The following is an 18,831-nucleotide window of genomic DNA, read 5'->3' on the forward strand; positions in this document are numbered from 1 at the left end:
GTTAGGGAGGGAATTCCAGGATTTTAACCCAGCGACTGTGAAGGAACGGCGATATATTTTCAAGTCAGGATGGTGAGTGGCTTGGAGGGGAACTTGCAGGTGGTGATGTTCCCATGTATTTGCTGTCCTTGTCCTTCTGGATGGAAGCGGTCATGGGTTTGGAAGGTGCTGTCTGAGGATCCTTGGTGAGTTGCTGTAGTGCATCTTGTAGATGGTTCACACGGCTGTCACTGTACATTGGTGGTGGAGGAAGTGAATGTTTGTGGAAGGGGTAGCAGTCAAGCGGGGGCTGCTTTGTCTTGGATGGTGTTGAGCTTCTTGAGTGTTGTTGGAGCTGCGGGGGAAATCCCCCCGTCCTGTTTCACCCCCGCAGTTTTGATTTCAACTCAGTGTCGTGCCTCTGATTTCCAGGATTGCAACTCCAAGAATCAGGGGCTCAGCAGAGCAACATTAATTTCAATATCAAGCATCGCTGAGGCACAAACAGCATCGTGACGGCGTGTCGCATCTTTACAGATATTTCCACATCACGGAAGCAAAGCTAGAGTATAGAAATTACAGAGGCCTGGCACAGTTGTTTAGGAAGAGTAGCAAAGACAAGCCAGGGACTGACAGGCAGGTGAGCCTGTGGTGGGGAAGTTACTGGAGGGGATTCTGAGGGGCAGGATCTGCCAACATTTGGATAGTCAAGGTCTGATTGGGGATAGTCAGCATGACTTTGTGCGTGAAAAGTCATGTCGATGAATCTAGGGAAGTGGGCCAAGGATTGGCAAATGGTAAGTGTGAGGTGTTGCATTTTGGAAAGTCAAACCAGGGTGGGACTGATACAGTGAATGGTAGGGCCCTGGGGAGTGTTGAGGAACAGAGGGACCTAGGAATACAATTACATAGCTTGTTGAAAGCGGCCTCACAGGTAGACAGGGTGGTGAAAAACGTGTTTAGCACACAGGCCTTCATCAGTCACGGCATTGAGTATAGGAGTTGGGACATTATATTACATAGAAACTAGAAGCAGGAGTAGGCCATTCGGCTCCTTGAGCTGCTCTGCCATTCATTTTGATCATGGCTGATCATCAAATTCAATATCCTGATCCCCTTCCCCCCATATCCCTCGATCCCTTTAGCTCCAAGAGCGAAATCTAATTTCTCCTTGAAATCAGACAACATTTTGGCCTCAACTACATTCTGTGGGAGTGAATTCCACACATTCACCACCCTCTGGGTGAAGAAATTTCTCCTCACCTCAGTTCTAAAAGGTTTACCCCTTATCCTCAAACTATCATCCCGAGATTTGGACTCCCCCACCAATGGGGACATACTTTCCGAATCCACCCTGTCTAACCCTGTTTCAGTTGTATAAGTTGTTGGTGAGGCCACACTTGGCGTATTGTGTACAGTTTTGGTCACCCTGTTATAGCAGACATTGATAAACTGGAAAGCGTGCAGAGAAGATTTACCAGGATGTTGCCAGGACGAGTGGGCCTGAGTTATCGGGGGTGGTTGGCCAGGCCAGGACTTTATTCCTCGGAACACAGGAGAATGAGGGGTGACCTGACTGAGGTGAATAAGATCATGAGGGGCATCAGCAGGATGAACGCACAGAGTCTTTTTCCCAGGGAAGGGGAATTGAAAACTAGAGGGCAGAGGTTTAAGGTGAGAGGAGAAAGATTTGAAAGGGACGTGAGGGGCAACGTCTTCACAGAGGGTGGTGCGTACATGGAATGAGCTGCCAGAGAAAGTGGCTGAGGCAACATTTAAAAAGCATTTGGATAAGTACAAGATTAGGAAAGGATTAGAAGGATATGGGCCAAACGCGGGCATTTGGGACTAGCTGGAAGGGCACCATGGTCGGCATGGACCGGTTGGGCTGAAGGGCCTGTTTCCATGCTGTACAGCTCTATGACTCTAAAAATCATTCTCTTACTTTCCAGGTTTTTAAAATATTTATTTCAGAGGAAGTGAGAAAAGTCTTATCTGTTCTAAGGGGAACTAATCGATCATTAAGAAGGGATGGTATCGGTACACAAAATGTGGGTTCGAGGGCAGGATCAGAGTGCAGTGTGAAACCATACAGAGAATGGGGTGGTTACAAATGGGAAAGTCCCATGTCGAGGAATTCTACAGTCTCCTTTTCCAAAATGCCAGGATTCTTCCTGGGAATCTATCCCACGTTGTATGCGAAGATGAATTTCCTGATATCAGTCCAGGATAATGTACCTTCTGTTCCCACTCGACAATTTAATTTAGAAAGTGATATTCTGGAAATACCTCATTCCCAGGGCCATCTTATACCCATCCGACAGGCTCGTGAAGAGTACAGTGTCCTGTGTCACTGGGAATTAACCTCATGGTTTCTCTTCTCACTGGGTGGTTAGACTGTCGTGGCGACTGCAACAAGCTATGAAACTCAGCAAATGTGGTTCAGGGCTTCCTTGACTTGTGTTCTCCTATTCTGGCTATATCATTGGTTGCTGCTCTACTTTTCATCAACATGTTGAGACTTGTAGTTCTCTATTGGGATGCGGCTGTAAGTATTTCCACTCATCTATAAAGAACATAGTGCCCATTTCTTCTTCCTATCTGTTGTTCTTTGCACTTGCCCGTGTAAAATTTCTTGTCATTGTTCTGGCCATTTATATACTTTATTGAAATTGGTATGTGATTCCTGAACGATCTGCTTCGATTCCACTGCCTCCTAGTCGAGTGTCATTGATTATTCAGTCTGTATACTAGAAAGAGGATTACTCCCGGGCCCCACCACACCCCCACCCCCTGCATGTCCGCTGCCCCTTCACTCCCCCATGCCATCTGCTTTCTTAATCACCTTGGCCATCTGTGTTGCCGTTTTTAGGGAATATTACAGCTAAAAGAATTGCAGAGGAGTTACTTAAATGTTTTATTTGATATGGATTAGCCACAGAAATACAATCAGATCAAGGATCAAATTTTACATCAAAGTTATTCAAGGAGGTTATTGATAGCTTTGGAATAAAACTATTGAATGGTGGAGCAGGCTCAAAGGGCCGGACTGGCCGACTCCTGCACCTACTTTTTATTTTTTGACTTGACTCGGGCAGTGATCTGGGGCAGCACAAATCTTGTTGCCTAGAAACCACATTAGGAAATAAAAATCACTGGAGTGGCAAGAGTTAAAATGGGAACTGCAATGTACTTGCTATCAAATACTTATCAGCTCAAGCATTGCATGGCTGAAATGCAGAATTGGATCGAAAGTCTTCCTATTATTTATTAGAGTTTCCCCCAACATGTACTGCCTGAGCAGAGATACATAGCAAAGAACAAAGAACAATACAGCACAGGAACAGGCCCTTCGGCCCTCCAAGCCCACGCCGCTCCCTGGTCCAAACTAGACCATTCTTTTGTATCCCTCCATTCCCACTCGGTTAATATGGCTGTCTAGATAAGTCTTAAACGTTCCCAGTGTGTCCGCCTCCACCACCTTGCCTGGCAGCGCATTCCAGGCCCCCACCACCCTCTGTGTAAAATACGTCCTTCTGATATCCGTGTGAAACCTCCCCCCCTTCACCTTGAACCTATGACCCCTCGTGAACGTCACCACCGACCTGAGGAAAAGCTTCCCACCGTTCACCCTATCTATGCCTTTCATAATTTTATACACCTCTATTAAGTCTGCCCTCATCCTCCGTCTTTCCAGGGAGAACAACCCCAGTTTCCCCAATCTCTCCTCATAACTAAGCCCCTCCATACCAGGCAACATCCTGGTAAACCTCCTCTGTACTCTCTCCAAAGCCTCCACGTCCTTCTGGTAGTGTGGCGACCAGAACTGGACGCAGTATTCCAAATGCGGCCGAACCAACGTTCTATACATCTGCAACATCAGACCCCAACTTTTATACTCTATGCCCCGTCCTATAAAGGCAAGCATGCCATATGCCTTCTTCACCACCTTCTCCACCTGTGACGTCACCTTCAAGGATCTGTGGACTTGCACACCCAGGTCCCTCTGCGTATCTACACCCTTTATGGTTCTGCCATTTATCGTATAGCTCCTCCCTACATTATTTCTACCAAAATGCATCACTTCGCATTTATCAGGATTGAACTCCATCTGCCATTTCTTTGCCCAAATTTCCAGCCTATCTATATCCTTCTGTAGCTTCTGACAATGCTCCTCTTTCTATGTTTCTATGTTAAATCAACCATCCAGAAACGCAGGGAGCGTTAGAACGGTGGCATCAAACTTTGAAGACAATGTTGACAGCTTATTGTCAAGATTATCCAGAGCATTGGGATAAAGGAATTCCATTTGTACTCTTTGCAATTAGGAATGCAGCTAATGAGTCAACTAAATTCAGTCCATTTGAATTGATCTTTGGTCATGAGGTAAGGGGACCATTGAAATTGATTCAGGAGAAATTGGTGAGTCAGCGTTCTGAGACTACATTTTTGGACTATGTGTCAAATTTTAGGGAAAGGTTTAATAGAGCAGGTGAATTGGCTAGACAACATTTAAAAGTGGCACAGCATGTGATAGAACAGGAAGCAGAGAAGAAATTGAAAATTTGGAGTTTTGCTGGTGGAGATAAAGTTTTAGTACTGCTACCAGTTGCAGGTGAACCTTTAAAAGCAAGATTTAGTGGGCCTTATCAAATTGAAATGAAATTGAGTGAGGTGAATTATTTGATAAGAGTGCCAGGTAGAAGAAAAACTCATAGAGTATGTCATGTAAATATTCTTAAAAGATATTTTGATAAAGAAGAGCAGAAGTAGGATGTTTTCGTGGTTATAACTCAGAGTGAAGAACCAAATCCAGATGACTCTGAATTTGACATTCCTCAAATTAAATTGGATAACGAGTACATTATTAAAAATTGGGATAAAGTATTGAGTTACTTTCCAGAGGAAAATTGGACTGACCTGAAAATGTTATTACTGTCACATGGACAAGTGTGGGAATAAGTTGGGAAATACTGGAATAGTTATACATGATTCTACAGAAGATTCATTAGGATGCTACCGAGACTTGATGGATTGAGTTATAAGGAGAGGCTGGATAAACAGGAACATTTTTACCCTGGAGCGTAGGAGGCTGAGAGGTGACCTTATAGACGTCTATGAAATAATGGGGGCACAGATCACCTTGATAGTCAACATCTTTTCCCAAAGGTTGGGGAGTCTAAAACTAGAGGGCATAGGTTTAAGGTGAGAGAGGAGAGATACAAAAGTGTCCAGAGGGGCAATTTTTTCACACAGAGGTGGTGAGTGTCTGGAACAAGCTGCCAGAGGTCGTAGTAGAGGTGGGTACAATTTTGCCTTTTAGAAAGCGTTTAGACAGTTACATGGGTACGATGGGTATAGAGGGATATGGGCCAAATGCGGGCAATTGGGACTAGCTTAGTAGTTAAAAAAAAGGGCGGCATGAACAAGTTGGGCTGAAGGGCCTGTTTCCATACTGTAAACCTCTGTGACTCTATGACAATGATGTAGTTGTAGAAAATGCTGATCCAATTAAACAACATCCTTGCAAACATGACTTTTTCAAGTTGGCACAGGTTCAGATGGAAAAGTTGATGTTTCGGCAGTCTGAGATGCAGCAGGTGAAAGTCTCGATCTACCACACAAAACTGGTGGAGGTGGAGAAAGGGAACCAGTTGCTGGACAGTAATGTGAACAAAGAAAGTGAGCAGACAGATACAAGTCAAACTGACTGGTCTGGAACATGCTCCTGAGTTGTTCAAATTGGCAGAATGGTAATTCCAGGACTGTCAAAAACAGCTTGCCGTCTATGTGAAGAAGAGTGTAGATGAAGCAACAGTCATGTGTGATCTCAAAAAGGAGATTGAAGAGTGGAAGTATTCATAGAATAAAATTATAAGAATCCTACAGTGCAGAAGGGAGTCATTCGGCCCATTGAGTCTGCACCCACCACAATCCCACCCAGGCCCTATTCCCGCAACCATACACATTTACCCTGCTAAACCCCCTGACACCAGGGTCAATTTAGCATGGCCAATCAACCTAACCTGCATATGCATGGTTTACACAGACTCCTCAAATCAAATCTCTCTGATCTCATCTTTTTCTGCTTGAGCGATCATCTTCGAGCCCCTCTTGCAGAAACCCACGCAGACACAGGGAGGAACTCCACACAGACAGTGACCCGAAGCCAGAATTGAACCTGGGTTCCTGGCGCTGTGAGGCAGCAGTGCTAACCACTGCGCCACCCATATTGCACTATTGTGGATCAAAGGAAAGGACAACAATGTGAAATAAGACTGTTTGCTGAAATGGTACCATCACCTAAAATGAACTTCTGGCATAATGATTGTGTAGAGTGTGCAGAAATGTGGGTGCCCAGTGAAACAGCACTGTACTCAGCTAGTGTTCCATTCATTTATGGTGACTTTCGCAGCAGCGTAACTGCCAAAATGATATTTGGAACCATGGTTGAAATGGGTTCTGATACCAAGGAAGACAATTTGCTGTGTATCTTTTCCAGAAAGATTGCAGAAAGTGAAGGTGCAGATCGAGAGCAAACAAAGGAGTCGAATGGCTTGACAGAGGAGGAGCTCAGGCCAATTAACAAGAAAGGCAACAGAGACAGAATGATGTCTCTGAATGTTCCTGACTATACACATGCAATGTGTTCTCCTGCTGATCCTGCCTAGTTCTCAGAGGACATTACCAGAGATAATTTATTATCGTAATGACAAAAGATTGAGATCAGCTTTGGAAAGAACGCAGGATTAAGGACTGAAGGAAAATTTTTGAAGAGAATGCTTTGTCACGAATGTGATACAGGAAGAAGGAATGCAAAATATTTGCATGTTTTGATTTTGTAAAATGAATGTATATTTATTGTAGAATACTTGTAGTGTGAAACTGAAAGGGTTTGAAAATGAAACCATCTTTGAATGTTGATGGTTCATTTCTTTTCTTAATGAGGGAGGTGTGATGTTACTGTACATTAAAGAAATGTTTTGTTTTAAATCATGTTCTCTCAGCTATAACAGCTTCGGTTTTTTTTCATTGTTGCCAGGCTGTCTGCTACAAGTCCTTTTATTGCTGCTTCAATGGCTTAAACGGGGTATTGTTTATTTTTACTCTGGGCCTCAGGTAATTTCTGGGATTTGTTTCATGACGCCGCATTGTTAGGAGAAAGGCTGGTTGACAGGTCAGGTGACAGGACTCCTTTTGTTTTCAGTTTTGAGCTGCGGTCTTAGTTTAGAAGGGGGTGGACATCAGGCTGAAAGCAGTGTTTCTCGCTCTCGCCCTGGTATTGGAAATTCTGCTGGCTAGCTGGAAGCAAGGCTGTTTGCCTTCTTGGAGTGAAAAAAGAATCTGCTATGAGTGATTGGCTTGCCTCGACTCTCTCTCTCTTTACTTGGTATTTTGGGAAGCTGTTCTGACTCTAAGTTTCTCTGCGCATGCATCAAGAAAACTGCAGCATTCCATCAAAGAACTAAGTTCAGCATCACGTGAGCATTTGTATTTTCTGTACTAAACCTGCGGCAAGGGTTTTATATCAGGACGTTGGTGTGATTGGAACATTTCCTATATTCATTAACGGTTATACAATATCATGGTTGTTTTTTTGTTTGTAATTGGTAAAAGTTATTGCTAATTTTCTTTCGATACATGTTGCCTGTATTCTTAAATAAACTTTGTTTGATAAAAGCTCCCAAGTGGGTCATTTGAACCATACCTCATGCTCACCCCAGCCAAATTCAAATTGCTAAACTGACTGCAAGTCTTCCATGAAGTCCAACTGAAAAGTGGTGCCAAAGTCATTGATTGTCCCAAAGAACAGTGCAGGGGCCAAGCGTATAACCGGGATGTCATTTCAAGGACCCATCATCAATCCTTTTCCCTTGAACCCTTGACTTTTCATCTTTTATATTGCTGTATTTTGTTTATGTGTGTGTCTGTGTGTCTGCGTGTATGTGTCTGTGTGTGAGCGTGAGAGGGCGTGTGTGCACGTGCATGTTAGGATATTTAGAAAGGGTAATTATCATACGTTCATATTTCATTTTGTGTGTTAATAAGCTTTGCCTTTCTACTTGACAAGTCTGGTTTTATAATAAACTAATAATGTAGTTGTTTATTGAAGAATCCTGGATGTGGAGAGGTTATTCTCAGAATCACAGCTTTAGCTGTGTATTTTTTTATTTGTGGGATGTGGGCATCGCTGGCGAGGCCAGCACTTATTCCCCGTCGCGGGTTGCCCTTGAACTGAGTGGCTTGCTGGGCTATTTCAGAGGGCAGTTGAGAGTCAACCACATTGCTGTGGGTCTGGAGTCACATTTAGGCCAGACCGGGTAAAGGACATTAGTGAGCCAGGTAGGCAGGCCGGAGAAATCATTTCATTGAATGTTGTGACCTGTGGAATATAGAGATAGATAGTGCAGTTCTCCCATCTTGCTCGCAACAGCATTCTAAAGGGGATTAATCTGTGTCAATCCTGTCACCAGTATATTGGAAAAAGAGACTCCATAATCCAGTTGAATAGGTTTGGTATTGCTCGATGTTGATATTATACTCCAGCCCATGTCCAAGTCTAAATCATCCTAGCACATCAAACTGCACATGGCTCTTTCCAGTTATTCTCTGGAAAAGCACTGTTATCTTTCTTGAACATGGAAACTAAATCAAACTGCATCCAGTTTGACTGCAATTCATCATTGTTAGTACTTGAAAACTCTTGTCTTTCGTCTCTCTAAACTGCCTGGGGAACAGTTTATTTGGCCAAGAAACGTACGTTTGGTTAATTTAAAAGCCTGGGAGATGCCAAACATGTTCCAACAAATAGCCATTCAGAATTTAGTAACTTCATTCAAACTGAATTTGGATGTTCAGCTGATGACCCTTTCACTGCTCTGAGAGAGGGAGAAGTTGCAGGTGTCCTATTTCAGGTTTCCTGTGACACCCTCATGCCCATTGCCTGCTTCTTTTTTCTATATATATTCAGCTTACCAGATTCCCCCTCCGTTAGACTTAGGGCAGCACAGTGGCACAGTGGTTCGCATTGCTGCCTCTCAGTGCCAGGGGCCCAGGTTCAATTTCAGTCTCGGGTCACTGTCTGTGTGTTCCCCTCGTGTCTGCGTGGGTTTCCTCCGGGTGCTCCAGTTTCCTCCCACAGTCCAAAGATGTGCGGGTTAGGTGCATTGGCCATGCTAAATTGACCCTTAGTGTCTAAAATTGTGGAGGTTAAATGGATTAGCCATGGTAAATGCATGGAGTTACAGTGATAGGGCCTGCGTAAGATGCTCTTTCACAGAGTGGGAACAGACCCAATGGGCCAAGAGGCCTCCTTCTGCACTGGAGATTTTCTATGTTTCTAAAAGCTGGTTATCTTCTATCTGTTACTTGCTTCCAAATCACCGGTCATCCATGTTGGAACAAAATTCCACATGTTCCACTATTGCCTTTGCTGTCAATGAAGGAATAAATTCTCCTCTGTTTAAATAATATCAGAAAGTTACCTGGATTTTGACAGCAATGACCACAGAGTTCAGATCCTTGTCAAGTTCTCGGAGTACAATCAGTTTCTTCAATGTCAGGCTGCACAGTCTAAACAGAGAAGAACAGCAATTACTGATTATTCAATTCCAATACATTAGCTATTTCAAAGCAGCCTGAAATCAGTGCAATCAGCGACTAACGTACACCACTCAGGAGTCCAACACCAAAACACTGGAGATGCTGGAAATCTGATCCAACAATATGAAATATTCAATAGATCAGGTGTGTGGACAGAGATTCGCCGAAATTATGCGGCTGTTCACGTCTGCGGGCTCTTACAGTCGCGCCAATGATATACCCCGTCATGGGGTCCCGGTGGCCAGGGCAGGGTTCCACAGCACCAGCAATCCCAGTTGTGAATGGGCCGTACGATCTGTCCACCAGTGACTACCACACCCCTCTGGCCAACAGGAAACACACAGAGAGGGGAACAGATATCCCCCCTGCCCCCCTCCACCGCCCCAACCTCCCCTGCACCACCCCACCCCACTGCCCCCCACCACTAACCCCCCACCCCTCCCCCCACTGCCCCCCACCCCTAACCACCCACCTCTCCCCCCACTGCCCCCCACCCCACTGCCCCCCACCCCTCCCACCACTGCCCCCCCACTGCCCCCCACCGAGTGTTCATTTTAACTTGAGATGAACAGCTGATCAGCATAATTAAGCAGAGTAATCAAGGAGTGACTGAAATGACAGTGAGAAAATTCCAATGGGGCAGAGCAAACACACAGTATCACACTGCACTGTAATCAATCCCTCACACACAGTATCACACTGCACTGTAATCAATCCCCACACACACACAGTATCACACTGCACTGTAATCAATCCCCACACACACACACAGTATCACACTGCACTGTAATCAATCCCCACACACACACAGTATCACACTGCACTGTAATCAATCCCCACACACAGTATCACACTGCACTGTAATCAATCCCCACACACACACACAGTATCACACTGCACTGTAATCAATCCCTCACACACAGTATCACACTGCACTGTAATCAATCCCCACACACACACAGTATCACACTGCACTGTAATCAATCCCCAAACACACACACACACAGTATCACACTGCACTGTAATCAATCCCCACACACACACAGTATCACACTGCACTGTAATCAATCCCCACACACAGTATCACACTGCACTGTAATCAATCCCCACACACACACACAGTATCACACTGCACTGTAATCAATCCCTCACACACAGTATCACACTGCACTGTAATCAATCCCCACACACACACAGTATCACACTGCACTGTAATCAATCCCCACACACACACAGTATCACACTGCACTGTAATCAATCCCTCACACACAGTATCACACTGCACTGTAATCAATCCCCACACACACACACAGTATCATACTGCACTGTAATCAATCCCCACACACACACAGTATCACACTGCACTGTAATCAATCCCCACACACACACACACACAGTATCACACTGCACTGTAATCAATCCCCACACACACACAGTATCACACTGCACTGTAATCAATCCCCACACACACACACACACAGTATCACACTGCACTGTAATCAATCCCCACACACACACAGTATCACACTGCATTGTAATCAATCCCCACACACAGTATCACACTGCACTGTAATCAATCCCCACACACACACACAGTATCACACTGCACTGTAATCAATCCCTCACACACAGTATCACACTGCACTGTAATCAATCCCCACACACACACAGTATCACACTGCACTGTAATCAATCCCCACACACACACAGTATCACACTGCACTGTAATCAATCCCTCACACACAGTATCACACTGCACTGTAATCAATCCCCACACACACACACAGTATCACACTGCACTGTAATCAATCCCCACACACACACACAGTATCACACTGCACTGTAATCAATCCCCACACACACACAGTATCACACTGCACTGCAATCAATCCCCACACACACACAGTATCACACTGCACTGTAATCAATCCCCACACACACACAGTATCACACTGCACTGTAATCAATCCCCACACACACACACACAGTATCACACTGCACTGTAATCAATCCCCACACACACACAGTATCACACTGCACTGTAATCAATCCCCACACACACACACACACAGTATCACACTGCACTGTAATCAATCCCCACACACACACAGTATCACACTGCACTGTAATCAATCCCCACACACAGTATCACACTGCACTGTAATCAATCCCCACACACACACACAGTATCACACTGCACTGTAATCAATCCCTCACACACAGTATCACACTGCACTGTAATCAATCCCCACACACACACAGTATCACACTGCACTGTAATCAATCCCCACACACACACAGTATCACACTGCACTGTAATCAATCCCTCACACACAGTATCACACTGCACTGTAATCAATCCCCACACACACACACAGTATCACACTGCACTGTAATCAATCCCCACACACACACACAGTATCACACTGCACTGTAATCAATCCCCACACACACACAGTATCACACTGCACTGTAATCAATCCCCACACACACACAGTATCACACTGCACTGTAATCAATCCCCACACACACACACAGTATCACACTGCACTGTAATCAATCCCCACACACACACACAGTATCACACTGCACTGTAATCAATCCCTCACACACAGTATCACACTGCACTGTAATCAATCCCCACACACACACACAGTATCACACTGCACTGTAATCAATCCCTCACACACAGTATCACACTGCACTGTAATCAATCCCTCACACACAGTATCACACTGCACTGTAATCAATCCCTCACACACAGTATCACACTGCACTGTAATCAATCCCCACACACACACAGTATCACACTGCACTGTAATCAATCCCCACACACACACAGTATCACACTGCACTGTAATCAATCCCCACACACACACAGTATCACACTGCACTGTAATCAATCCCCACACACACACAGTATCACACTGCACTGTAATCAATCCCCACACACACACAGTATCACACTGCACTGTAATCAATCCCCACACACACACAGTATCACACTGCACTGTAATCAATCCCCACACACACACACAGTATCACACTGCACTGTAATCAATCCCCACACACACACAGTATCACACTGCACTGTAATCAATCCCCACACACACACACAGTATCACACTGCACTGTAATCAATCCCCACACACACACAGTATCACACTGCACTGTAATCAATCCCCACACACACACACAGTATCACACTGCACTGTAATCAATCCCCACACACACACAGTATCACACTGCACTGTAATCAATCCCTCACACACAGAATCACACTGCACTGTAATCAATCCCCACACACACACAGTATCACACTGCACTGTAATCAATCCCCACACACACACAGTATCACACTGCACTGTAATCAATCCCCACACACACACAGTATCACACTGCACTGTAATCAATCCCCACACACACACACAGTATCACACTGCACTGTAATCAATCCCTCACACACAGTATCACACTGCACTGTAATCAATCCCCACACACAGTATCACACTGCACTGTAATCAATCCCTCACACACAGTATCACACTGCACTGTAATCAATCCCTCACACACAGTATCACACTGCACTGTAATCAATCCCTCAGACACAGTATCACACTGCACTGTAATCAATCCCTCACACACAGTATCACACTGCACTGTAATCAATCCCTCACACACAGTATCACACTGCACTGTAGTCAATCCCCACACACACACAGTATCACACTGCACTGTAATCAATCCCCACACACACACACACAGTATCACACTGCACTGTAATCAATCCCCACACACACACACAGTATCACACTGCACTGTAATCAATCCCCACACACACACACACAGTATCACACTGCACTGTAATCAATCCCCACACACACACAGTATCACACTGCACTGTAATCAATCCCTCACACACAGTATCACACTGCACTGTAATCAATCCCCACACACACACACAGTATCACACTGCACTGTAATCAATCCCCTCACACACACACAGTATCACACTGCACTGTAATCAATCCCCACACACACACAGTACCACACTGCACTGTAATCAATCCCCACACACACACATAGTATCACACTGCACTGTAATCAATCCCCACACACACACACACACAGTATCACACTGCACTGTAATCAATCCCCACACACACACACACAGTATCACACTGCACTGTAATCAATCCCCACACACACACACACAGTATCACACTGCACTGTAATCAATCCCCACACACACACACACAGTATCACACTGCACTGTAATCAATCCCTCACACACAGTATCACACTGCACTGTAATCAATCCCCACACACACACAGTATCACACTGCACTGTAATCAATCCCCACACACACACAGTATCACACTGCACCGTAATCAATCCCCACACACACACACAGTATCACACTGCACTGTAATCAATCCCCACACACACACACAGTATCACACTGCACTGTAATCAATCCCCACACACACACAGTATCACACTGCACTGTAATCAATCCCTCACACACAGTATCACACTGCACTGTAATCAATCCCCACACACACACACAGTATCACACTGCACTGTAATCAATCCCCTCACACACACACAGTATCACACTGCACTGTAATCAATCCCCACACACACACAGTACCACACTGCACTGTAATCAATCCCCATACACACACACACACAGTATCACACTGCACTGTAATCAATCCCCACACACACACACACACAGTATCACACTGCACTGTAATCAATCCCCACACACACACACACAGTATCACACTGCACTGTAATCAATCCCCACACACACACACACAGTATCACACTGCACTGTAATCAATCCCCACACACACACACACAGTATCACACTGCACTGTAATCAATCCCTCACACACAGTATCACACTGCACTGTAATCAATCCCTCACACACAGTATCACACTGCACTGTAATCAATCCCTCACACACAGTATCACACTGCACTGTAATCAATCCCTCACACACAGTATCACACTGCACTGTAATCAATCCCCACACACACACAGTATCACACTGCACTGTAATCAATCCCTCACACACAGTATCACATTGCACTGTAATCAATCCCCACACACACACAGTATCACACTGCACTGTAATCAATCCCCACACACACACAGTATCACACTGCACTGTAATCAATCCCCACACACACACAGTATCACACTGCACTGTAATCAATCCCCTCACACACACAGTATCACACTGCACTGTAATCAATCCCCACACACACACACAGTATCACACTGCACTGTAATCAATCCCCACACACACACAGTATCACACTGCACTGTAATCAATCCCCACACACACACAGTATCACACTGCACTGTAATCAATCCCTCACACACAGTATCACATTGCACTGTAATCAATCCCCACACACACACAGTATCACACTGCACTGTAATCAATCCCCACACACACACAGTATCACACTGCACTGTAATCAATCCCCACACACACACAGTATCACACTGCACTGTAATCAATCCCCTCACACACACAGTATCACACTGCACTGTAATCAATCCCCACACACACACACAGTATCACACTGCACTGTAATCAATCCCCACACACACACAGTATCACACTGCACTGTAATCAATCCCCTCACACACACACAGTATCACACTGCACTGTAATCAATCCCCACACACACACAGTATCACACTGCACTGTAATCAATCCCCACACACACAGTATCACACTGCACTGTAATCAATCCCCACACACACACACAGTATCACACTGCACTGAAATCAATCCCCCCACACACACACAGTATCACACTGCACTGAAATCAATCCCCCCACACACACACAGTATCACACTGCACTGTAATCAATCCCCACACACACACACAGTATCACACTGCACTGTAATCAATCCCCACACACACACACAGTATCACACTGCACTGTAATCAATCCCCACACACACACAGTATCACACTGCACTGTAATCAATCCCCACACACACACACAGTATCACACTGCACTGTAATCAATCCCCACACACACAGTATCACACTGCACTGTAATCAATCCCCCCACACACACACAGTATCACACTGCACTGTAATCAATCCCCACACACACACACAGTATCACACTGCACTGTAATCAATCCCCTCACACACAGTATCACACTGCACTGTAATCAATCCCCACACACACACACAGTATCACACTGCACTGTAATCAATCCCGACACACACATACAGTATCACACTGCACTGTAATCAATCCCCACACACACACACAGTATCACACTGCACTGTAATCAATCCACACACACACACAGTATCACACTGCACTGTAATCAATCCCCACACACACAGTATCACACTGCACTGTAATCAATCCCCACACACACACACAGTATCACACTGCACTGAAATCAATCCCCCCACACACACACAGTATCACACTGCACTGAAATCAATCCCCCCACACACACACAGTATCACACTGCACTGTAATCAATCCCCACACACACACACAGTATCACACTGCACTGTAATCAATCCCCACACACACACACAGTATCACACTGCACTGTAATCAATCCCCACACACACACAGTATCACACTGCACTGTAATCAATCCCCACACACACACACATTATCACACTGCACTGTAATCAATCCCCACACACACACACAGTATCACACTGCACTGTAATCAATCCCCCCACACACACACACACAGTATCACACTGCACTGAAATCAATCCCCCCACACACACACAGTATCACACTGCACTGTAATCAATCCCCACACACACACACAGTATCACACTGCACTGCAATCACTCCCCACACACACACAGTATCACACTGCACTGTAATCAATCCCCACACACACACACAGTATCACACTGCACTGTAATCAATCCCCTCACACACACACAGTATCACACTGCACTGTAATCAATCCCCTCACACACACAGTATCACACTGCACTGTAATCAATCCCCACACACACACACAGTATCACACTGCACTGTAATCAATCCCCACACACACACACAGTATCACACTGCACTGTAATCAATCCCCACACACACACAGTATCACACTGCACTGTAATCAATCCCCACACACACAGTATCACACTGCACTGTAATCAATCCCCACACACACACACAGTATCACACTGCACTGTAATCAATCCCCACACACACACAGTATCACACTGCACTGTAATCAATCCCCACACACACACACAGTATCACACTGCACTGTAATCAATCCCCACACACACACACAGTATCACACTGCACTGTAATCAATTCCCACACACACACACAGTATCACACTGCACTGTAATCAATCCCCACACACACACAGTATCACACTGCACTGTAATCAATCCCCACACACACACAGTATCACACTGCACTGTAATCAATCCCCTCACACACACAGTATCACACTGCACTGTAATCAATCCCCACACACACACAGTATCACACTGCACTGTAATCAATCCCCACACACACACAGTATCACACTGCACTGTAATCAATCCCCACACACACACACAGTATGACACTGCACTGTAATCAATCCCCACACACACAGAGTATCACACTGCACTGCAATCAATCCCCACACACACACACAGTATCACACTGCACTGTAATCAATCCCCACACACACACAGTATCACACTGCACTGTAATCAATCCCCCCACACACACACACACAGTATCACACTGCACTGTAATCAATCCCCACACACACACAGTATCACACTGCACTGTAATCAATCCCCACACACACACAGTATCACACTGCACTGTAATCAATCCCCACACACACACACAGTATCACACTGCACTGTAATCAATCCCCACACACACACAGTATCACACTGCACTGTAATCAATCCCCACACACACACACAGTATCACACTGCACTGTAATCAATCCCCACACACACACACAGTATCACACTGCACTGTAATCAATCCCCACACACAGTATCACGCTGCACTGTAATCAATCCCCACACACACACACAGTATCACACTGCACTATAATCAATCCCCACACACACACACACAGTATCACACTGCACTGTAATCAATCCCCATACACACACACAGTATCACACTGCACTGTAATCAATCCCCACACACACACACAGTATCACACTGCACTGTAATCAATCCCCACACACACACACAGTATCACACTGCACTGTAATCAATCCCCACACACACACACAGTATCACACTGCACTGTAATCAATCCCCACACACACACAGTATCACACTGCACTGTAATCAATCCCCACACACACACAGTATCACACTGCACTGTAATCAATCCCCACACACACACACAGTATCACACTGCACTGTAATCAATCCCCACACACACACAGTATCACACTGCACTGTAATCAATCCCCACACACACACAGTATCACACTGCACTGTAATCAATCCGCACACACACACAGTATCACACTGCACTGTAATCAATCCCCTCACACACACACACAGTATCACACTGCACTGTAATCAATCCCCACACACACACAGTATCACACTGCACTGTAATCAATCCCCTCACACACACACACAGTATCACACTGCACTGTAATCAATCCCCACACACACACAGTATCACACTGCACTGTAATCAATCCCCACACACACACAGTATCACACTGCACTGTAATCAATCCCCACACACACACACACAGTATCACACTGCACTGTAATCAATCCCCACACACACACAGTATCACACTGCACTGTAATCAATCCCCACACACACACACACACAGTATCACACTGCACTGTAATCAATCCCCACACACAGTATCACACTGCACTGTAATCAATCCCCACACACACACACAGTATCACACTGCACTATAATCAATCCCCACACACACAGTATTACACTGCACTGTAATCAATCCCCACACACACACACACACAGTATCACACTGCACTGTAATCAATCCCCACACACACAGTATCACACTGCACTGTAATCAATCCCCACACACACACAGTATCACACTGCACTGTAATCAATCCCCACACACACACACAGTATCACACTGCACTGTAATCAATCCCCACACACACACAGTATCACACTGCACTGTAATCAATCCCTCACACACAGTATCACACTGCACTGTAATCAATCCCCACACACACACACAGT

The 18,831-nt window shown here is 45.2% G+C and overlaps 1 protein-coding gene across 1 annotated transcript in view; it reads right to left on the reverse strand.

Moving 5' to 3' along the window:
• LOC144493935 (phosphofurin acidic cluster sorting protein 2-like) overlaps nt 1-9,810 on the reverse strand; it is a 410,987-nt gene extending 401,177 nt beyond the window's left edge. Inside the window, exons 1-2 of the mRNA XM_078213510.1 lie at nt 9,803-9,810; nt 9,465-9,552 (exon numbers count right to left, since the gene is read on the reverse strand). Coding sequence (XP_078069636.1) covers nt 9,465-9,552; nt 9,803-9,810 — 96 coding nt within the window. The remainder of the gene's footprint in view (nt 1-9,464; nt 9,553-9,802) is intronic.
• Between the last annotated feature and the right edge of the window lie 9,021 nt (nt 9,811-18,831).

Source organism: Mustelus asterias, chromosome 5, assembly GCF_964213995.1.
Source record: "Mustelus asterias chromosome 5, sMusAst1.hap1.1, whole genome shotgun sequence".
Lineage (NCBI taxonomy): Eukaryota > Metazoa > Chordata > Chondrichthyes > Carcharhiniformes > Triakidae > Mustelus > Mustelus asterias.